Source organism: Panthera uncia (assembly GCF_023721935.1).
Source record: "Panthera uncia isolate 11264 chromosome A1 unlocalized genomic scaffold, Puncia_PCG_1.0 HiC_scaffold_17, whole genome shotgun sequence".
Lineage (NCBI taxonomy): Eukaryota > Metazoa > Chordata > Mammalia > Carnivora > Felidae > Panthera > Panthera uncia.
In genome coordinates, this window is record NW_026057577.1 from 100,460,955 (window position 1) to 100,485,883 (window position 24,929).

The following is a 24,929-nucleotide window of genomic DNA, read 5'->3' on the forward strand; positions in this document are numbered from 1 at the left end:
AGAGTTACAAACTTCTAGTTATAAAACATAAGCCGTAAGGATATAGCCAATAATATTGTAATAATTTTATATGGTAACAGATGTTAACTAGATGTATCATGGAGATCGTTTTGTAATGTATAAAAATACCGAATCACCATGAGGTATACCTAAAGCCAGTAGGTTATTTTATGTCGATTATACTTCAGTAAAAAACTGCAAAGCATTTGAAAATAAGCATATATTGAATTCTCATGTTCACACATTTGAGAGTTCTGTACAAGGGGTATGTTGAAAACTATCTTTTGCCCATTTGGGTTAAAAAAAAAACAGATTAAACTGACTTCTGATCCTTTCATAAGTAATGTGACCACTAGATGAAAGGAAACCTTTCGAGCATATTGATAATATTTCTTTCTTTGAGGTGTTTTTTGATGGTGCCTTGGATGCCTACTTAAATATATACAATATAAAACTTTTTGCTTCCTGGGTAGGGAAGGAAACAGTGCCTATAATGAACCCTAAGATTTGTAACAATGTCCTCTTATTCTCAGGACCTTTCTCTATGCAAGCCACAGAACAATATGCTGGTGACTGACACCAGTAAGTACCTATTTTACCCGGTTTATAACCAAATTTCTATGCTGAGACATTTTTCTCATGTTTCATTGAATCTTATGGCTTTCCTTCATAACACTGCAATTCTTAGTTTCTCATTCATATGTGTGGCTATTTTTATAAATATGTGTCCTATTAGAATTTATTGCACGAGTTCACAGTGTCTCTTTTAGCATACCGTTGCACTATCAGTACCTAGCATCCTAATTGACTCCAAATAGGTATTCAGTAACATTTGTTGAATGAATGATCAAAAGAAAGAATCATGTCTTGCATTTTGTATGATTCCAAGTGAAATTTTAGGGAATTACATTTTTTAACTAGATAATATGCTATGGAGACACATTTCAGTTACTATACATTTATATTTTCTTTACACTCTTAGAGAATATTAGTTTCAAAGACTATGTCTGCTCTTGCAATGGGAGATGAACCTGAGACCACTTCTCAAATCTTGTTTCTTTTCTTTACTAAATTATAATTTGTCATAGAATACATAAAGAACAAAATACAAATCCTGTGTTTTGGTTTAATTATTTGGCTTTGTGCCTATGTTTCTCTACTTATTTAGGAGATTTAGATTCAATTTGAAAATCAAGTACTTTAGAAGCCTCAGGCAGAGATGACTGACTTAGCAGAATGAGTTATGACTCCTCAGTCCAGGTCTTCCTTCCCACTTGCAAGTGTCATTCCACACCCTTCCAAGCTGATGAGACAGGAAACCCCCTTGGTTACTCCTCCAAGGAGTAATGACTTTCCTCTAATCCTGCAGTTTCCTAAGTGGCGTTATGAAACCTCCTAACACTGCCTTTTGGTGGATTAATGTACTGTCATTTGTCCAAGTCAGGCTTGGTTAAGTCAGTGACAGTGACCCAGACACTAACTGGGAAATTCAGCTTCCATTTGACCACAAGTTCCCTCTCAGAGATCAATGAGTAGCCATTATTTAGCAACTATTCCTGAAGACATAAAGGTAGGAATTTCTCACTGATAGTAAGTAGGTCTTGATTAGTTTATGCTTCTCTCTGTCGATTTATCTGAACTTAAGCTCTGTAAAGTCATGGCATTTCATAAATTAGTTTGGTCTCTGCTTTTCTTCTAATTTAGAATATAACAGACACGGGCTATGATCGTGGAGTAAAAACATTTCATTTGAGATTATCCCTAGGAATGTCTGTCTTTTTCTTTCCTGTTTCTTTGATCAGAATACCAAAGGCAAATTCAAGTTCTCATATGCTAGATAGGAAAAACAAGGCAAGGTTTTCTTTTTAAATAATTAATATTCAGTGGCACTTTTTCTCCCTATTTTCAGAGTCCTTGAGAGTTTTCTGCACATTTTAAACACGTGTTTAAGTGAGACTTTACAAATTAAAATATTTTAAATAAATCTACACAATATTAGTAACTTCGTTTTACTTCGTATCATGTAAGTGAATGAGAATCTATACTTTGGCATTAATGATCTGACTCTTTTAAAGGTGAACTTTAATTTTGTCTGAAGTTAACAAGATAATTATCTAATTCAATTCTCCACTTCCTTTCAGGTCAGAATCTAAACTTCCATAGCTTATTTATCTATCAATTTCTATTTTAAGGTAATAGCTTCTGAGCATCTTTCATCTTTGCCAGAAAATCCAAAGCTTTTCCACCACTAGATTATGAATTCAAACTTGGGAACAGGCCATTTAAAAGCAAAGCAGCTTCACAGTGACAGCCTGATGCCTGTCTTATCTCTAAGGCCACATCCCTTTTTGTATTTTTAAAAACTCTGGGCCAAGAAGCCTATAAAATCAAATCCTCTGAAAGTGCCACATCAGTGATTCCTAAGCCCAAAAGGTTTAAATGCCAACCAAGTCAAAAGTGGTTATTTCACCCACTTCAAATATATTTCATCTATTGATTTATTCTAACATATGATATTTAAGGTCATAGCATTTTATAAATTAGTTTAGTCCCTGTTTGTGTCCTAATTCAGCATATAATAGACACAAGCTATAACTGAAAAGAGAGGAAAGAATTTGAATGACACCCACTAAGGTCCATTCTTTCTTTATTGTTTTATAAGCTTCTTATGTCTGGTTTTATGAAGAGACCATCAATGTCAATTAACAATGAATTTCATTTTTTTAAGCTATGTTGTTAATCATATTAAACCTTTAAAATTCAGCGTTTATTAGGGTGTTTAGTATTTTATTTCATATATAAAACTATTTCCTAAAAACTTAAAGATTCCACAGTAGAAAAGTCTTCCACCCCAATGAACATCTGAAATAATGAAAACAAGTATTTTCTGGTTACCTACCATATAGTAACAAGGACCTACTGTGTACAGACACTGGGGCTGAATGATTTGCGTATATTATCTCAACATCATCAATACTTTGTCAGGACGGTGAGTAAAACAAATACTTCACTTTGTTCCTCACTCATGACTCTTATTCCACTTAAATATCATTGAATAGAGTATATATTATTCTACTAGATTGACTTGAAGGCATTATTAGTACTATGCTTTTCTTTACATTTTTTTTCATAGTCTCTTCTTTATTTAAATCAACAAACATTTTTGAATCACTGCTATGCATAGAGCATTCTATTAGGGAATATGGAGATTAAGACCAATGGAATCTCACAAGTTATTCTAAATTAAATAGATTAAATGGGGAAAAGATAATTTTCTTTTGACTATAATTAAGATAGAGACATGTATTGAGACAATGCATTAGATCTAATTTTATCACCCCTTATTAAATACTTGAATCTGTGGTATCCTTCTCTGAGGTTGCTTTTGGCCATAGGAAAGCAGGAGAGTTGATTGGCCACATTTTCCTTTGGGGAGTTTGTTTTTAAATTAGATCTGTAAATCACCTCACAAAAATAAATTTAAAATGGACTGAAGATCCAAGCGTGATCCTACACAAGGAAAACTACAAGAGATATAAATCCTACACAAGGCAAAACTATAAGAGAATATCTTTATAATCTTACTGTAAAAAGGCATAAAACATAAAAAGCATAATGGAAAAAAATTTACATCTTTAGCATGTAAAAGAACTCATGGGGCACCTGGGTGGCTCAGTTGGTTAAGCATCTGACTTTGACTCAGGTCCTGATCTCACAGTTGGTGGGTTCAAGCTGTGCATGGGGCTCTGTGCTGACAGCCCAGAGTCAGATTCTGTGTCTCCCTCTCCATCTGCCCCTTCCCCGCTCATGCTCTGTCTCTCTCTCTCTGTGTCAAAACTAAAACAAAACATTAAAAATTTTTTTTAAAAGGTACAACTCCCATATTATAAAGAATGGTTTAGGGGTGCTTGGCTGACTCAGTTGGTAGAGCAATGTGACTCTCAATCTTGGGGATGTGAGTTAGTCCCAGGTTGGGGAGAGAGTTTACTTACCTAGATAGACAGACAGACAGATGACAACTTAAAAAAAATTTTTTAAAGAATGCTTTAGGCAATTTTAAAAGGCAAAATACCACAACCGAATAATCTATCTCCAAAATAAGAAGTCAAAGGCTAATATCACTGATACATAAACAATTCCCATTAATCATTGAGAAAAGAAACCCAAATTTTTAACTAGGTTAAACAAAATGAATGGCAAATGAATGGATAAATGAAGAGTCTCAACTTTGGTAGTGATCAGTGAAAGGCCAAGTGAAAGTATTTCATTTTCAGCCTATTACATTGGGGGACAAATAATTTACAGTACAGACAACATGTAAACAAAGAGCTGCACACTCTAGGTGGGGGTATACTTCACTTTTTGAAAGGTAATATGGAAATAGCTTTTTCAAAAACATATTTAACTTCAAGATACCTAGAATAAATACTTTTTCCCCAAAAAATGCTTTGTAAATATTGCCTTTCAAGTGGCATGAAGTTTTTCTCCAGGTTTGTTGTGTGCTCAAAAGAATGAGTAGCATACCTTGGGCAGAATCACAGTCCCTGAGCTTATGGACTCTAGAGTATTATGGGGAAGTAATGACTTCAAAATTTAAATGGTAAATGGCTGATAACTTCTATACAAGCTGTTCCCATGTGTTTCTGTGTCCATCACCTGCCCACCATTCCCAATGATGCTCAGAGTCCTATTAACTTTTCTGGAATTACATTCAACATTCTTTCAGTAACTAGATCCTGTGAAGTCAGGGGAAGGGAAACACGACTAAACTGTAATCCTTGCCATCAAAGACTCCTCAGGCTAAGAAAGACCTAGGGATATGGCATCACTACTCAATGGCAAAGGGTCTATCAAAACATATACATGATAACATGCCATGTTTTTTTTTAAGTTTATTTATTTATTTTGCAAGAGTGCACCTTCCTGTGGGGGAGGGTCAGAGAGAGAAAGAGAGAGATAATCCCAAGCAGGCTCTGTGCTGTCAGTGTGGAGCCCCACATGGGACTCCATCCCATCATCCGTGAGATCATGACCTGAGCCCAAATCAAGAGTTGGATGTTCAACTGATTGAGCCAGTCAGGTGCTCAGTACCGTAATTAAGTTTCTGGAAAGAAACATTTCTGAAATTTCTGCATAAATATTCCAATCTTTGAGAGCCTTAAAGAGATCCATGTTCCTCCTCACAGTCCAGACCCCTTAGTCTGGCATGAGAGGCTGTCTATAATCTGAATTTAACCTAAACCTCACTGTTTCCTTCATGTTCTTTAAGCCCTAGACAAAGTAAATTAAATCTTTTTCATTTTACACTTCTATGATCTTTCTGTCAGGAAGATCTGACCTCCTCTGTCTCTCTCAGATTCCTAGCTCATCTCCTTGTTCCTTTTCCTCATTCCAATTTCCCAATGTCCCAACACCACCACACTACCATACACACGTGCTCTGTACTATGACTAGACTTGTGCTAAGATGGTAGTTACCTTAAGTAAAATATAGAATTAAACAAAATTCAAAAATCTATTCCTCCAGTTCATCAAGGGCATTTCAAATGCTCAGTAACTATACACAGTTTGTAAGTACTATATTGCGGTAGTACAGATTTTAGAAAAGCTACTTCATCTTGGAAAACTCAGTTGGACAGTGCTAGTTTAGACCAATCTTTCTAAAATGCATTTCTGCTCATGCCATTCCCTTCATGTTTCTCAGTATACAATCCATACTGCTTAACATATGCTTCTGGTCCATTTTACCTTGATCCATACTGAACGATCCCAGCTGTATCTCACACCATTTATCATCTCTCCATTTAATGCCCACCCAACCTGATTTACTTTCTACTCTGCCAAGGGGTATTGCTCATTCTTATGTCTTCATTTCCCTGTTACCTCCAATTTCTGGAATACCCCCTGCTCCTTTGATCATGTCACACACATATACATTCCTCTAAACCCTTCAATAAGGATCCAATGATATCGGTACACACTAAAATCCTTTAACTTGCCCTTTAAGACTTTGTATGGTCTTTCCCCTGACTCTAGCCTCTAACCTCATCTTAAATAGTATTCCCCGCACTCCAACTGGGGTTCTTGTGATTCCTTAAATGGCCCTGCTACTTCTTGCCTTCGGATCTTTTCATATGCTGATTGTCTTGGCTAAAATTCTAATATCCCTATTTTATTTAATTAACTCCATTCTGCCTTCAGATGTCCATTAATTTATCCCATCATCAAAGAAATCAATAGATCTAATGTCTTCAGTAAAACCTCACAGTAGGTATTACTATTAGAGAACTGATCACAATTCAAAGTCTATGATTGGTGTGAATGTTGGATTACAATCTATAATTAGTTCATGAGTTCCACGAGGGAAATAGCCATACCTATCCATCTATTTTAGTCACAGCATCTAGTACAGTGCCTGGTACACAGAATGAGTTCAACAATTATTTGTTAAATGAATAAATGTTTTAGCTTAGAAAGTCATGCAGAAAATCTTGGGTGAGCTCTATATCAAAAACATTTAAGAACAAGGCAGAGATCACCTTGAGCTTTAAAAATATTAGGCTTTCACTTTAGAAATTATTGCTTCTGGAAATATTTTTAGTGGACACCTTGCCGAACTTAATCCCTGGAGATGTGAATATAAGGTCACAGTGAACTGTTAGCAATCTTAACCACTTGCCAAGAAGAAAAAAGGGATAGGAAATCAGTTATATCAGAGTGACTGCATTACGCTTATTAAAAAATCAATTGGTGATTTGAGTTTCTCAGCCAGATTCAATTAATGAGAGAAGAAAACAAAGGGGCTTGGCTGCTGAAACAGATCAATCAGTCTTCTCCATTAAGTCTAATAGTGTGTTTTCATTTCAAAACGTCGCCATTTTTATTCCATCTATTATTTCTTTAAACTCATATATGGAAAAATAATAACAATTTGAAAAATTAAAATGGAAAATTAAAGTATAATTTATAATTTTTAAATTTTTTTCTAGGCTAAATCTATCTTTTAAAGTCTCCCTCTGACTTCTCCACTGAGCAAAGAGAGGATAGGATTCTGAAGACATCTGCTTCAAGTTATATTCCCTAGAATCAGAGGTGGAGTCAAGAATTCCTGCTGGGTTGAGTTACTTGTGGGTTTAAGCTTTCAGAAGAAGGGGAGTGAGAGAAGGAAGCAAGAACTGGCAGTGGGAAAAACTGCTAAGCATTGATTTGCTTCACCCTAAGGAGGAAAGCTTCTAGGAGATTCTGGAACCAAGTACACCACAGAGTTAGTGCCACCTGGAGGCAAGAGCAGCAGCCACGTGTACTCTGCAGGCTAAAGTGTAATGGTCTTAATCTCCTTGTTGAGATGGTTCTGTCTTGGTCAAAGGCAATTCTGGAGAGAAGGAACAGTGGTGAGCTGTCAGCAGTCACCCCTTACAACACCTGGAGGATGGATACACCAGCTCAGAGAAGATGGGAAGGAGGGTACATCAAAAACATCTGCTCTAAGGACTGTGATGTCAGACTGGCTTGGTTCAAAAGTCCTAGTCCTGTCACTAACTGGTTGTGCGATTTGGGGAAAGTGCCTTAACTCTCTGAGTCTCAAGTTCCTTACGTGTTAAGTAGGGATACTAAGAAAACTCACCTCATAGGGTTATTTTGAACCTGAAACCAGTGAATGTATGTAAAGTGGTATAATTCATGGCACATAATAAAGAGCCCATTAATGTAATTTATTAGTACAAACTAGCATAATCTATGTAATATTATTAACACCATTCTGGCACATACAAGCATGGAGGAAATAGTACTCCAAAAGAGAACTGGTGAGAAAGGGTCTGAGAATTTATCTATCTCAACCTATTCTATCCTCTTAAAGACAGAGGGGCAGTTGAGATCCATCAAAGAAGTTTGGTGTTTTATCTAAGAACACAGAGCTATCTTGTGGCAGACTCCAAACTTCTGCCTCCCAAAGCAACACTATTTTTATAGTAAACAGCTTGTTCATTTAAAAAAAAAAAGCTTCATTTTTGAGAGAGAGACAGAGTGTGAGCAGGGGTGGGGCAGAGAGCAAGGGAGACATGGAATCTGAAGGAGGCTCCAGGCTGTGAGCTGTCAGCACAGAGCCTGACACGGAGCTCAAACTCACAAGCTGTGAGATCATGACCTGAGCCGAAGTCAGATACTTAACTGACTGAGTCACCCAGGTGCCCCACAGCCTGTTTATTTTGAGCCAATGGCTAGGATCATGGAAAAAAAGCAAAATGCAAACACACAAATAGAAAGTCAAGCAATTATTGAATATAGTTAATACGGAAAGCTGGTTTGGATAACTGGGGGCTCAAACCACAAAGAGAAAAATTCTTTTCGTTTGCTCTTGAACCTTTTATGATAGGCAAATTACTTTTAGGAGAATGGAAACTTAACCATACTAGAGATTTCCTCCTGGAGAATAGCTTCACATAGAAGGAAGCTTAATATTTGTAAAGATTCCAGAGATGAGTGGTTTTCTCTAGATTCGTGCAGTGAACCTAAGTGTTTGCTAATAACTCAGTTCTCTGTATTTCTGTCCTAGAAAATTCTCTTTACTAGTGTAAATCACTTCTCTTTCTCACCCTCTGAAGAAGCCACCACAATTTCTTAGCTCAGTGTGACCTTTTGTAATACAATTCATTGTTTTGGGTCCATTGTCAAATTCCAACAATGTAGCAAATAAATTCACCTCGGGATTTATATAAATAAAACAACTCTGGCTCAGAAGTCTAAAGCTGAAGATACAAATGAATGTGTTTGCCACTTTGATCCATCCAAAAAGAATGCAATTTCTCAGCATAATTGAATCTAACTCCTACAAACTTCTGACTAGATACTAAAACATGTTTTATGTAAATTCAGAGTAGGTTGTAGTAGCAGGAAATATACTGAATACAGTTCCAGAATTCAAGTTACTACTAATGACATTAACAAGGTTCAGAGACAAGGGCAAGTTGTTTACATTCTCCCAGTAAAATAGAGATAATCATACCTATTGCTAAGGCTGTTGTGAAAACCACATTTGCTAATTGTAGAAAAAGTGCTTTGTAAAATTCAGAGACGATGATACAGTTGTTTTGCAAAATAATCTCTATGGCATTGGTAAGTGAGCTTCCTCCTGAGGTGATATCTATATATTTTTTATCCTTTGTTAAAAGGCTACCTGCAACCATCAGGAATAATAGTAAAGCGTTCAGTCTTGTTCTTGTTTGTATGAACATCAGTGTGTCCATGAAAATCATTAATATCATCATTTGAACATAGTTCACAGATTTGTGTCATAAAAATCATCTGTTCAATGATTCACTGTTCAATATGTAACTGAAGTATGGACTAGTTATATATCAATAGCTTGGTAGTCAAAGGTGACAAAATATCCTTTTATGTATGTACTGTGACACCACCAGATCTCCTAATTTCTCTCTTTGAGAAGTCCCATTGTAGGGGAGATTTTAAAATTTGAATTCATATTCCACTCAGCTCTCATGGCTCTAAGTTGCTGACTGGAAATATTGTCAGTGGCTCAGGAGAGAGATACCCATAAGAAGCACACACCATAGCATAGTTAAATCTGTCAACTTGAACAAGAAAATTAAACTGGCTTAATAGAGGTATCACTGGATATTTGAGAAATCCTAAGAAAAGCAGCAGTTGTTTACTTCCAGCCAACCACAGGTAAGTGCTCGATGAGGAAGGACTTCATGCTCCTTGTAATTAGAGGTTATAACTGATTTGTCACAGTTGTGATCCCAGGGCCACAGCAAATGGGTCAATATGTTATATTTTTCCATCCTGACATGTACATGATGAGACTGCACTTCACAGAGGAAAAGTACAGAAATTCTACTTGTGACCTGCAGAAAGAAACAAGATTTCCCAATATGAAAGGCATGGTCCACAGGTCTGTTCATGAAGAATGGAGTCTTTAGCCACGGGCAGCCAGTTTCCTCTATTTTCCCTCACCTATTAAACAGGAATTTCCACACTTTTGGAAAATACTGGAAAGTAAAGATTCCACTCTTTCTTCTGCTTCATTCGTTCTGTTGTCTGATAGGCAAAATTGAGACACATGCCCACTTAGGTGTTTCCTTACTGGATAGATCTAATAATTTCTTGCATCTGTTCTCCATTTGGTAAGGTCTCCTGAGTCAAGCCAAGGACTAATTTTTAGAGGCTAATCTAGAAGTTTGTCCTACTCAGTCCCTACTTTAGGTACTGAATTGTTCTCAGCCAGCTATTCTAAGCGAGTAATTGGTCTTGTACACCAACTTCTCCTCTGAGTTGGGTGATGCCAAAAGTTAGATATGCATGATAAATTAGTAAGAATCCTGACTGTGATTACAAATGTATCTTCCAAATCAATGCTACCAGCAATAAAGATGATATTAGAATTCTATCTGTTGGATTTATAGATGTATGCCACAAATGGTTTCAAAATCAGGAGGCAAAGAGCAAAAGGTTGTTAATGACTTTAATTCAAACCCAGAAAACTGTTCTGGAGAAATAACCATGTCAGTAGAAATATTGTAATTTCTTGTTTTTATTCATTTGATGGGCCCGGCATAATTTTGTGTTTGAAGCCAGACCTGATTAATCTAACCCAGGCACTGACATTTTCTTAAAGAAAAGACTCCACAGCAGTTGAGAAACCTAATGTTATCAGAACACCAAGCTTTCTAAAACAGCTTTGAAAGCAGCTGGAAAAAGAACATCCAAATTCAGGCAACTGCAGGCAATGGTTGCAAAAGGTCAAATCACAAAATGTTCCCCAAGATGTCAAATCACTCCTGGGGATACTCTGCAAAACTGTAAGCTTAAAAACTTGACCTCACTTGCTCTTTGTTCAATGCCCAAGCAGTCAATTTTAAAGCTTCCCACCCCCATCCTCCACTGGAATTCTCTCACCCTGGAAGTTTTACATTTTGTGATATTCAAGATAACTTTTAGGATGTCTGGTAAAAATCATTACTAATATAGTTTTTAAAACTCTGTAAATCATATAAAACTACATAGAGTTCTAAAACACTCAACTTCTCTGAGAAAGGAAGCTTTATTTTGGTAGGGAAAGCATTAGACTCAAAGTCAGCAGACCTATGCTCTAATTCCTGCCTGTTTATGATCTTGTTGTGTGATCTTGGGTGAATCCATTTTCCTTTCTTTTTTTTTTTTTTGTCTTTTTTATAAGATAAAACTAAATCAGTTAGATAATGAATCTTGTGGAGACCCTACATAAAATGTTAATTATTCTTTTAATATTAAATTTATTATTAGGGATGTTTAAAGCTACATATTGAAACATATATTCAAATTTCACCAACAGGAGTTCTAAAATCTATGAAAAATGAAGAAATATTTGACAAAAAGTAAAATAAAAACTGGCTATTTCTTAGTTTGGCATTAATTTGCTCGACAACCTTAAGCAGGTTTCTTAACTTGTCTGGTCTCAGCTTTAGCACATGGAAAAATAGGGATAATAGTCATCCGTACCTACTAGAATTCTAGTGAAGGTTAAGGGGAATGATTGCTGTAGAGTGTTTGGAACAGGGACTGAGGCATCCTAGGTCTTAATAAATGTTACTGACCTTTATTACTGTTTTTTTTTTTTTTTCCTTTTCCTAATGTTTTCACTGAACTGAGAGGGTCTTATGACCTTGAAAAACTAGTTTAGATCAGAGCTGTTGGTTTTGATTTGTATCTACAGTAAACATTCAATTTTCTCCACCATCAGGAAGTCAAATCTTAGTCTCATTCCTTCCTTCTCTGATTTTAAATGTAAGAATTGTATAGCTGTACATCTGACAGAACCTCTTTTCTTGCACTGTAATGGCCTTGGAGTCAAAGACAAGAGAGCAGAACAATCTATCATCTTCCTTCCCCTGAAAAGACTCCATTGCAGACATAACAACTTAAGAAGCCACAGTGTAGCCAGGATATAAGAATGCCCCTAGTAGGGGTCAGCAGGCCTTGTACTCAATACCTGACACTATCTACTCAAGACTCCACCCCAGGGCTGATGAGATGACATGTGTCTTCTACTCAACCATGAGACAGAGTCATCTCCTTTTATCCACCAAAAAGCCCTTGTTGTGACTTGATTAATAAAAGGAAGTAATATAAAGAGTTGAGAAAAGCATGCAACCACATCCATTTTCTGATTATACTGATTCACATCTCAAGGCTTTTTGCTTCGTATGTCAGAGAATGAATTCTAGCATCGACCTGTTTGCCACATGGAATGTTGTGTCTCTTTCACTTTATGAAGGATAGTCTAGATTAGGGGGTTGATGCTCAGCATTCTCTGTCCACAGGGAAGATAAAGAATTGTGTTTTTGAGCAAAATGGGCTTCTGGGAGCAAATGTTCTAGGAGAGAAATTATGTGAACCAATGTATGTAGGTATCTGCCTCATATTTGGCTTCTGCTATTGCAGGATTGATATAAGAGATTATTAAAGGCCCTCCAAGTCTTTTCTTTTTTTTTTTTTTTTTTGAGTTGGCACTTGTTTTATTTTCACAGATGGTATTCCATGTCTAATTAGCATCAAGAACAATGGTGTAATGCTCTGCTCACGAAAAACTGAAAGTGTCTTTGGCCTCATTATATAGAGGGTTTTCACTACTTTCATTGCCGAATTAGAATTTGGATTTGATCCTAGGGTGTCAAAGCTGAAAGAGAATTTAGAGATCAGGCCAGTTCCTTCATTTTCCAGATGAGAAAGTAAATCTCTGAGGAATACCAGAGCTTGCCAAAGGTCACACCACAGAACTTTCACCAGAAGCTAGGTCTCTCAATTTACCTCCGAGAGCTTTCTTATTTTCATTAATACTGTCATTTGAATAACTAAATTGTGAGTTGTAAAATTGAAGTATGGTTTTATGCATTAAACATTTAATTAGATGTTCTCTCTCCTTTCCCATGCTTGAGTTCCTAAATAAACTTCAGAGTTAAACAATTCTTTCTGTGGAGTAACCATTTTTATGGTTTGCAAATAAGAAGGAAAAAATATTAATTGTAGAGAGCTGTTATTTGCCAAGAAATATTGTTCTCTCAGCATTGAGGCAAGAACTTCTTGTCAGCTGATCCCAAGAGATCTCTCAAGGAGGATTTGATGTTGACATTCATAAAATTGTAGCCTATTTGGAATCTGGTATTTAAATAATGGCAAATTGAAGTCCCTTGCTTCCCTTCTATAACCTTCTTGGAAGGAAGAAAAAAATGCCACTCTTTGTTTTCAATCAGTTTCTAAAGGATGTGTGATTTGTAGAATTTATTAACACTAATCTATAGCTCCTTTGGCCCAACCAATTCTTTGACAACATATTAGATTTGATGGCACGAAGAAGTAATTGGAACAATTCACAAAACCTAGTTTTCAAGCTATAGGATATTAAAGAATTGAAAATAGCTGCTTTAAATTAAATATTACTATATTTAATCTTCATATTGGTAGGGAAGATACTCCTGGCCATGTTTTAAGACTTCCACTCTGCAAAAAGAGAAGATCTCTCTCTCTTTTATTGTTTGCCATGTATGTTTTGGTGAACAATCTGCAATCTGCCACAATGTCAAATTCACCAAGCTTACATGCAGCTCATCTTGTTTTCAAGCTATAAGATTTTAATTTCATTAGTTACTAAGGGTACACTACAATGTGTATCTCAAATAAACTGAATTATGGAAGACAGACTCTTATAGTAGTCATACAATGAAGAGAGAGGGAATAGGAACCAGCCTGCTGGAATAAGACATCTGTATTACACATCAATATCAATGGCAAATATTTCTCCGATTCTTCTTAAGAGATAAATACCAGGCAAGTTAGAAGCGGAAAAGTTTTGTTAAACAAACAAAAACAACAACACCTATAGGCACAGAAAAAACTTAGACCCTCAAAAAACAGATAAAAATTGGCCAAGTAAAACAAATAAGAAAAACTGGTTAAACTTCTCAGGCATACTAAATTTTATCAAATATATTATACTAAGGCATTTTAGCAAAATAAAGTATTAAACTATACTTAGTAGACATATACATCTATTTTTATAACTATTTCATTACAGATTGATTGACTTTAATGTACTTGAATAAAGAATTATCTGAGATCAGTGCTGACTAAACATAAAGTAAGGAAGGCAGACATCCCCAGCCATTCTTTGCATGAACATGAATTCTACCATTTAATGCAGACTCAAGGCCAAAAATTATTGGGGTAGGTTTTACTTCCAATATAGATTCTTTTCATGTAAGATCATAAAAATACAACACAAGGTGATGTGCCCAATTTAGAAATTACGTGAGGCAGCCACTATTAACACAGTTCCTAATAAGGGAAAAGAAAAGCTAAATCTGATATACCAGGGCTCATCATGGGAGCAGAATAATCAAGTACAAGGAACTAGAACAGTCTGAAAATAGGAAACATCATGCCCTAACAGTCATTCAATCAAGGTTGATTTGATTGTTTTGATGACTAAAATAATCCACGTGAGAAATCCAAAATGAGTGTGAAGAATTCAGTGTCCTGTACACACATACACACACAGTGCTCAAAGCTTAGTTAGAGCCATCTCTACAAAAGCTGAAGAAAACATTGCTTGAAATGAAACAGGGGCAGATGTGTTTTCAAAAAACAATGGTTACTTTTAAAGGAACTGTTGACATTTAACTTTCAAATCTGAAATTAAAAATGAAGTAGAACCCGGTGCAGGATATGTCTGAAGTGAATTAGAGCCTTGATTTCCCAGTGGCATAACTGAGACAGTGTTTGAATTTAAAAACTGTTCCATATTTTATGAGCACCCTAAAATTTTGATATAGAATAGCAATCCTAAAATGACTTTGGCCAAAATGAACTACCAAAGACCTGCACTGAGAGAGACCCCAGTTGCCAGGAGTGGATATGCAGATGGCAGGGGGGCTCACTAACTGCCCAAAGACCCCTACTGCCCTTTGACCTCACTATGCAATGAACCTAGAACATTTTTAGTAGGGAAGTCTTTTATAAAAGGCTTTTAATTATTGGGCAATACTGAGACAAAGTGAAAACTTTTTGAGGACTACATTTTTACCATATTTTAGGCATTTTAGGGCTATTCTTTTACTTATTTTTGGCTGTTACCAAATTGAAATCTCTGAAAGAAAAGAACAGCTTACCACAGGGTTCAAAGGGTATCCTTCTTCTATAGCTCATCTTTGGAGAAAGACATAAAAAATGTGGTGACATAAACATTCCCTGCAACCCCTCATGGCTCCTCTATAGAGTTTGACCATTGTTCTTGTTAAGAAAAGACACTGATAAAGAATAGAATACAGACAGATTCTCTTTGTTCCTAGTTCTAGAGTAATTCCTTTAAACAACTATTGCTTTAGAGTTAAGTGAAAGATGTACTAATAGAAAAAGAGAATGCATGTAGCTTAGACTTTAGAATTAGAAGACATCTCAAGGATCATCTAATCCAGCTGTAAGTGAAGCTCAGGGTTAAAATGATACATCCAGGACCACACAATTAGTTAGCATCAGATCTAAAATATGGAATTCCAGGAGGCTGATTCTCAATTTCCATGCTGAATTTCCATTAAAAGTGTTGCATATATTTTTTTGCTGCATGCACTGACAAAATAACACAATAACCAAAACGATAGAAATATGCAATTCTAGATATCAACTTGTTCAATAGCTGCATCTTAGAAATGAAGAGAGGGAAGCCCTCACTCCTTAACCTTCCTCCCAGAGAACTGGAAGCTATCAGTGATCCTCTGTCATAGGTTACTATGTGTAATGTGGCGTAAGAGGGAGAGGAGAGAAGAGAAAGGAACTTAGCATTGGAGAAAATTGATTATCTGCCTGCTGGGAGCTGAGCTTGGAGCAACAGCATTTTGCAAGTACTTACGTTTCCTCATTACATGTCACAGGAAGGGAAACCGGTGCAGTTTCTAGCATTGTTCCTTGAAGAGCTGTGGCATGCCGTTATGTAAAACAAACCCAGACAAGGGGAAGGATGCCAACAGTCTCTCCACACTTAGTCAACTGTCCTCCAGGGAGGGACTGACTGTCTCTCTGCCTGCAGAAGTAAAATAATGCCACTTGCAGAATGTAGGTTGAATGACCAAGATGAAAATCTGAGCTGAAATCAATCCACCTCCTCACCTGTATCTCAGCCAGGGAAGAGAACTCGGGATAGCTAAGCAGGAGAGATAACATGGCTTGGCATGTAGCCATGTTCTCTAATCCCCAGGAAAGGAAGAGCATTCAGAAGGTTGGACCAGTAGTTACAAGAAAACATGGTTTTCCCTTTTTTTGGTTAATTCTGAGGATCTAAGAAAAAACATGATAAAGGCTGAAATTGTATATTATGTTTTCCATTTCTCTGGTCTTTTCCTCCTGATGCTCTCTGTCCTGTGTGGCCAAAGATCTCCTTTCTGCCCCCTGCCCTACTTCATACAGGACCTTGTCTGACCTGCTTGCCTTGAGCAACCTCTACATTCTAGTCAAGTTTATGCAATGAAAACAGTGTGGGCTTTGAGATCAACTCTGGATATACACCTTAACTCTAGTTCTTAATAGATATACAACTTAAGGTAAGTTGCTTAACTCCATGGAACACGTTTCTTCACATCTACACTCAACTCTTTTCTGTGTCACATGCCCTCCCTTTTGACTTATCTGGTAGAAAGGAAGACAATATGATAGACCAGGGGTCTAAATGATTATCTTTCCTAGCAGCATTGCATTTTATAGGGGATTCCTGTAGACACAATGCTTTAACTCAGTTGACAAGATTTTCAAAATTGGGATCTCTGGGATTCATGAGTCCAGCCTCATATCCAGAGCCACTGAAACTAAACTGAGAAGGCTGACAGCCTAAACCACCATAAAGTCAAAACTTAGTACTGCTCACATCTGGAGATATGAGCTTCCAGTGATGGTTGGATTACATGATGAATAAGAATAGTCCCAATTCTAGTATCTTATACAAATCTTAGATTTAGTTGTAAATCCTAAACAGATTACATAGATGATTAGAGAGAAAATACAGACTAAAACATTCTAATACGAACCTAGAATAATCTTAATTTTTTTGAGCACAGTTTTAATTTTGAAGGAAAATCCATTTACTCCAAATATCTAAGGTGTATGCAATAGTGAAGATTTTCCTGTGAAGAAAAATGACATTTATGTTCAAAACACACTCTTTGTCAGTGTGTGGAGATTTGATAACTTTGCTAAAAACAATCCTTAACATGAATCATGGAGCTTCAGGCAATCATGGTCTCTTAAATTTCTATTACTTATGTGTTTGTACTTACTTGTTTTCCTCTCTTATCATCTCTTAATAGTGCGACTGTTGAATTCTAATAATGATAGGTTTGCAGAGGTAATGATGCCTGGGAATTACCTCTGAAATTTTGGAATTGTAAGTTTTAAAAAGTTAAGGAATATTTATTACTATTGGAAATTAAATATATTTATAGTAACCAATGTTTATTGATCATCTGCTATAAGCCACTCCCAGTGGGAGGAACTGAAAATACATGGGTGAATGAGAACTTCTCAGCTCACAAAGTGCCACTCATGTACAATGAGAAGTAAACAGGTAATCCATAACACTGTTACAAGTGCCACAAAAGAACAGAATGAAGGAAGAGAGGTGTAAACATTGTCAGGGGTTGCTTCATCTCAGCTGAATCATGAAGGACAGAAAGAGTTGTCAGGTGAAGAATCCAAGAAAATGCTATGTAGAAGAAAACAGCAAGTGCAAATTCCCTGAGGCATGTGAGAGCCTGAAATATTTGGGAAACTACAAACAGTTCTGTGGGTATCAGGTAGAGCTTCAGGATTGAGTGAAGAAGGCAGAGAGAGAATGCTTGGAGAAGCAGATATTGAGGCTTACATATATTATGCTAAGGAATTTGGAATTCGACCTGAGAGCAATGCCCAGCATTCCCTAAGCCTTCTGCCACATTATCACAGTGAATAGGGAAACCTCATGATAACGTTTGCCTTCTTCTAAAGTTTCAACTCTATTTAAAGCTTTCAGGTAGAGTCTCACACTTGGTATAAGCTCATTCACCCACAACTGAGGTCAAGAGTGAATCCACATAGTAGTGTAAGACTGTGATTTCCCTAGCCTTTTCCAATTGTCACGGATCAGTTGGGGAGAGGCCAGGATCACATACTGGCATAAACACAATTTTCCAGAATGCCTTTCCTCATCTGTAAGGTTGAAGGAAGAGACACAGATAACTTCTCCCTAGCCATACCCTCAACAACACTCCCAGCAGTAGCCATCTTGAGTGTTCCATATCTAATCAATATGCTCAGATCATTTCCCACTTATTAAAGATTTTTAACTCTTGGCTCACTATCGCACTCTCTGACATCCTTTATGTAAATTCTGAGTTGTCAAAGATCACTGTATGATCTTTATAAAACTCTTTGAGTTCCTTAAATTCCTCTAGTCTGCTGATATAATGACAGTGACCTCAGTGCCACTTTATTCACCCACTTGTGTGGCACTGCAACACCACTTTATTTTTTTTTTTTAATTTTTTTAATGTTTATTTTTGAGAGAAAGAGAGAGAGAGCAGGGAAGGGACAGAGAGGGAGACACAGAATCTGAAGCAGGCTCCAGGCTCTGAGCTGTCAGCACAGAACCCGATGTGGGGTTCAAACCCATGAACTGTGAGATCATGACCTCAGCCGAAGTCAGATGCTCAACTGACTGAGTCACTCAGGCACCTCTGCAACACCACTTTTTAAAAATTAACTGCAACTATTCCATAATCTCTACTTTTTGAATCCTACTATGTGACTAAAATCTCTTGTTTCTAGTTAACTTTCTCTGGTACTCTGGTCTCCAAAATCTTTTGACCCAACAGGGACCTTCAATCCATAGTTTCTATAAGCTTTTTATTCTCCCTTGTCTCCTCAGTATCCTCTCCTCCCTTACTCTTTGTAAATTCTTTGATCATTACACCATCCCCTTATACTCACTCAACTTTGTTGCCATTCATCACATGCATCTGTGAAAACCACCACCTTGGTTAAAGTAAAATTCCTTGTACTAGATGTCTATTTCTAGTCTCGCTGATCTTCTTGATGTTCCTGAGACAGCCCAAGAATCCTTTTGCCTTAGGAACTTCGCAGTAATTAACAAGTAGTATCTAGAAATCTGAGAATCTTAACTCCAAAATGGTGTATAGGACCCCAATAAACCTTATATATCAGACCTTAAAGTATAACTACTATGTTACAATGAGGCCTCCTTAGTGCCCATGTTACCCACAACCTTGGTTGGAAATGGTTTGGTCAGTAGAACCCAAATGCCTATTATTTTACTCTCCTAACAAAATTTAAAATTATTCATAAAAACAAAAATTAATGCTAGACAGGATACATGAGGAAATAGTGAGATAATATTGAATATCCAGAGAATTTAAAAGGACTCTAGCACCAAACATAGTTGGCCCAAAGATTCAACTGGAAACAAATAAATATAAATTCTAGGAATTAAAACATATGTATCTAGGCCATAAATTTTTCTAGTTGTTTCTCTACCAGAAAGTGAAAATCTTAGGATATAGAATATTTATCCCAAGGCCTTTTGTTTTCAGACTTAATTATTTGAACTACTGAACACATAGGAGGTACACTTGGAAAGATACCATGATGCGATCTGAGAAACCCTGTCTGGCATTCAGTTTTTCAATATGCTTAGGTGCAAACATGTCCCTCTATTCCAAAAGGAACTGAGAACAGTGTACCTTATTTAAAGGCATTTTAAAGGCACTTAAAAAATGCTCTTTCTGGATGACTTATGAGATCCCTTGAGCTATTTTGTATGGCAGTATTTCAGTTCTGTTTCATGGCTTTTGGAAATATTTAAGGCAAGCTAGGAATGAAGGGCTGGATCTCTAGCATTATGTGCCAAGTAGAAAATTAAGAAAGGGAGTCAATTTTTGTGATTTTTATGTATAGATTTTCAAGTTAGACCAAGTTGAAAGTATGCTTCATCTCCACTCCCAATGTTTTCCACCCTGTGAAAGAACTTCATTAGAATAACACTACTATCCACTCTATAGAATTTAAATCCATCCCAGGGAAGATGGAATTGTTTAGGTGAGTGGTGAGCTTTAGAAGAAGCTGGACAGGGGCGCCTGGGTGGCGCAGTCGGTTAAGCGTCCAACTTCAGCCAGGTCACGATCTCACGGTCCTTGAGTTCGAGCCCCGCGTCAGGCTCTGGGCTGACGGCTCAGAGCCTGGAGCCTGTTTTCGATTCTGTGTCTCCCTCTCTCTCTGCCCCTCCCCCGTTCATGCTCTGTCTCTCTCTGTCCCAAAAATAAATAAAAAAAAAAAAAAAAAAGAAGAAGCTGGACAGTCATTGCTCAGTGCCTTCCTGTTCCTCCTTCTTGGCAGTGAGTGCCTAAAGGACAACCTGTTTCACTCGTTATCCAGGTATGGGTAATCTTAGTTCTTCTGGATGGGTAATTCTAGTTCTGGGGTTTAGTATTGTCAAGCTCACGCTCACATAGGTATATGTGAGATTTTTCAAAATCAAATTCTCTCCCTCTCTCTCTGACCTTCCACTGCATGCACTCTCTTTCTCAAAATAAATAAATAAACTTTAAACAAACAAACAAACAAGATCAGCTTTGCCAGTAATGAAGAAAACACTTTGGTCGCTTTCCATTTACTTGTTTACTTTTTCAATTGTTTTAGAACAGGAGAGGCAAAAATGTCATGTTACTAATTGGATTCCTTAAACACTCAACATTCACAATTGTTTGAATAAGCTTGGTCCTTCATACATCTGAGCTCTTATTCTTGGTTAAATGCTTCTCCTCACTCCTCAGCCTAACAAAATCTCACATTAAAACCCCATTCAAGCATGCAATCTTCTAGGGAGCCTGTTCTGGTTTATTTTGCATCTCTAAGCCTATACTGAGCATTGCTTTAACTCTAATTTACTGTCCTAATCTCGACTTGTTACTTACTGCCCTGGTTTGATATGTGAACATAAGGGATTGACTTTCCTCATAGATTTTGTGCTGATTTATAATTTAAAGATGGTGCCCCTCTAGTGGGAGTTATTTTAAATGTTTTACACACAAATGAAAGAGTTAACACAATGATTATTTAAGTACATTCTTTGGAGTCAGAAGGGCCTGTTTTCAAGTCTTGGCTTTGCCACATACTAAGTGACACGAGGCAAGCTTCTTAACTTCTCCAAATCTCAGTTTGTCATCTGCAGAATACTAATAATTCAGTTCCTCATAATTACTTTTTCTCAAATATCTAATGATTATCATGTTTAATATGTTCTAAAGTGCTTTAATTAATATTAAATGTTAATATTGGTGGTTTCTTGGCTGTATGTATCAGAATCTACTTATCTTACAGGTATTGCAAAATAACATAGATTTTAAAAGGTGTCTTAGGGGCGCCTGGGTGGCTCAGTCGGTTAAGCAGCCGACTTCGGCTCAGGTCATGATCTCCCGGTCTGTGAGTTCAAGCCCTGCATTGGGCTGTGTGCTGATAGCTCTGAGCCTGGAGCCTGTTTCAGATTCTGTGTCTCCCTCTCTCTGACCCTCCCCCATTCATGCTCTGTCTCTCTCTGTCTCAAAAATAAATGTTAAAAAAATTTTTTTAAAAATAAAAGGTGTCTTAATTTTAGAGATACTAAGATATAAAATGAATATGCACTGTAGAATCAGAGAGTAAGTCAATTTTTCAGAAAGATTTATTGAGAATATATGGCAGATTCTATGTGAGGGTATAAAACACAGACCGAGAGACAATGTTCCTACCTTAATGAACACCAACAAAAATTATAAGGGAAATGTATGAAAAATAATAAAGTTAGGGATTAAAAGCATCAAAAATTGAAGACAAATTTTTATTCAAAGGTAATTTTGACTTAACTACAATTGACTAAAAAATCAAAAATAAACTTTTAAAGGATGTTAGTAATGGTAAGACCAAGAAAAAAATAATCGTACAGATGTCCATTTTAAACTGTAAAAAAAGAACCTATATCACTCCAAACCTCCCGATGAGACAAAAGTATAAATATATTTTTAAAAATAAAATGGATAAAGTTTTTTGACAAGAAATGAAAGCACATAGTTTCAAGGCATCAGGTAACAAAGGAGGCATCCAGGACCTCTCTCAAAATTCTAGAAAAAAGAAAACTACAGTCATTTATATTTGTTGATTCAGCACTTTCATGTTGCTAGGACAGTAAAAAAATGGAGTTCCAGGACAGACCAGAAAGGGGAATCTGGAAAACAACCTAAGCTTTCAGTTGAGTTTCTAATTATTATTTCTAATATAGAGAAATAATAGTGATTTTTCTGTTGGCATTGATTTAGTGATTTTACTGAGTTTTTATTCCGGAGAGAATCTTTCAATATTTCACCTCTGAATGTTTGCCTTAGTTTTTTTTTTTTTTTTCTTTTCTTTTTTAAATGCTGTTTATTGTATTGGGGACATTCCTTTTTATTCTTAGTTTACTAGTAATTTTTATTATTAACGTTAAGTCTTCTAAATGAATGTTTTTGCATCCAGAGATAGAATCATATATATATCCTTTTTTATTTTAGGACTGTGATAAACTTAGCATGTAATTATTGATTTTATAATATTAAGTCAGTTCTGCATTCTAAGAATAAACTTGACTTGGTCATGAAATAATATTCTTCTTAAATAACACTGGAGTAGATGTGTCAACACCTTCATTACAATTTTACCTCCAAGTTCATGAGCAACATTGGTCTGAGTTTATTTGTATGTGTTCTTTTTTCTTGCTCTTTTTGTTTTTGCTTTTGTTTTTCTTATTATTCTTGTCCTTCCTTCTTGTTCTCCTCCTCTTCTCCCTTCTTTTCTTTCTCCTTCTTGGGCTTTTTCTATTTGTCTTATAATGTGCTTTTTATGATGTGTAATGAAAAACGTGCAGGACTTATACATGCATGCATGCACATGCACACACACAGACATCCACACAAAAGGTATGATTAAGTAACAGATTAAGAAGATCTAAATAAAAGGAGACATATACTTTGTTCATAGAAGGTTGATACTATAAAGATGCCAGCTGTCCATAAAAGATTTATAGAATCAATACAGCATCAATTATAACTTCAGGTATTTTTAAAGTTGATAATATTGCTTTAAAATTTATAGAAAAACATAATGATATTTTTTCTATATGGTAACCAAAAAAATCAATCTGAGGAATTATTAGATAATTAGATTAGGTAACAAGATGTTTACAAACTAGAGTCATTCAGACAATGTGACACTGGCACAAAGGTAGAAAATCATACTACATTTACTCTAAGAAACATATATATGGTCACTTAACCCATTATACAATTGCCACTAACCTGCATCTGGAAAAGACAGTCTTTTAAAAAAAAATGCTGATAACATCATTGAATATACATTTGGTTAAGTATGTTGCTTGATTGCTACATGACACCTTACACAAAAACAATTCCAGATGGATCATGGATGTAAATATGAAAGGTCTAACAATAAAATGTAAATTCTAGAACATAGAAAAATTTCTTCTTGACATTGGGATAGGCAGAGAGATCTTCAACATGACACAAATGCAGTTAACCATAAGAATAAAATTGTGTTACATTAAAGTTAAGAACTACTATTGATGAGAAAGCATCACGGAGAAATTAAATGGCAAGTCAGAGAATGGGAGAAGACATATATCTATCTGTCAAAAGCCTTGTATCCATATATTCAAGAATTCCCACAAACAAGTAAGAAAAACAAAGACAAAAAAGTTGGATAGTCTTGAGCAGGCACTTTGCAAGGAGAAATAAGCAAATGACCAATAAGCGTATTTCAGAAGCCATTATGGAAATCGAAGTTGAATCTACAAAGTGATGCCACCATTCATCCATCAGATTGGCTAAAAATTAAAATTAAAACTTAAAACAGTAACTTTTCATGGAAATCCCAAGACTTGGCTAGAATGTAGAGTATCTAAAACTTATACCGAAAGTGTAAAGTGATAGAATCACTTGGGAAACTAGCAGTTTCTACAAAAGCTGAACATCTGCTTTCTTTATGGCCCAGAAATTTCACTCTTGGTTATATATCCAAAAGTAATGCATAAATGCACCAAAAGATATGCATATCAATGCTTATAGCAATGTTATTTATAGTAGTCAAAAGTAAAACAATCAAAATGTTCATCATGCATAAAATAAGTTGTGGTATATTAATGAAATTGCATATTACATATCAATGAAATGATTTATTGCTGCTCAGAACATGGAAGAATGTATTGAATCTAAGATACTAGATGAAAAAGTTTGCATACCATATTATACCATTCATGTAAACATCAAACTGATAAAACGTCATGTAAATTTCAAAACCTGATAAAAAACATAGCTCAGAAAATAAAAAACCAGAATAGGGATTGAGGTAGTGGTAGGTAGGTATTACCAAGAAGGTGTATTAGGAAGGCTTCTGTGGTGTTAGTATTATTCTATATTTTTATTTGGGTGGTGAAAACATGAGTGTGTTTGTTTTGTAAAAATTCATTAAGCTGAAAACATTGTTTTTGCACTTTACTCTATGTGCTTTATTCTTTAATAATTACATTGGCCCAGAGATAGACACAAGGATCAATCGAACAGAATAAAGGAGCCCAGAAATAAATCTACACATATATGGTCAATTAATCTGCAACAAAGGAGGGAAGAATATACAATGTGGAAAGGATCCTCTTCAGTAAGTGGTGCAAGGACAACTGGACAGGTAGATGCAAAAGATTGAAACTGGATCCTTCTTATACCATACATAAAAATAAACTCAAAATGGAATAAAAACCTAAATATAAGATCTGAAACCATAAAATTCCTAAAGATAACATAGACCATAATCTCTTGG

General features: G+C 36.0%; 1 protein-coding gene across 6 annotated transcripts in view; it reads right to left on the minus strand.

Moving 5' to 3' along the window:
* Positions 1 to 24,929, minus strand: part of GABRG2 (gamma-aminobutyric acid type A receptor subunit gamma2) — a 108,524-nt gene that overhangs the window by 19,045 nt on the left and 64,550 nt on the right. The window contains exons 8-9 of one of the 6 annotated variants that reach the window (XM_049647831.1): positions 13,572 to 13,605; positions 11,817 to 11,818 (exon numbers count right to left, since the gene is read on the minus strand). The exons of the other annotated variants lie outside the window; for them this stretch is intronic. Coding sequence (XP_049503788.1) covers positions 11,817 to 11,818; positions 13,572 to 13,605 — 36 coding nt within the window. The remainder of the gene's footprint in view (positions 1 to 11,816; positions 11,819 to 13,571; positions 13,606 to 24,929) is intronic. 6 annotated transcript variants of the gene reach the window in all.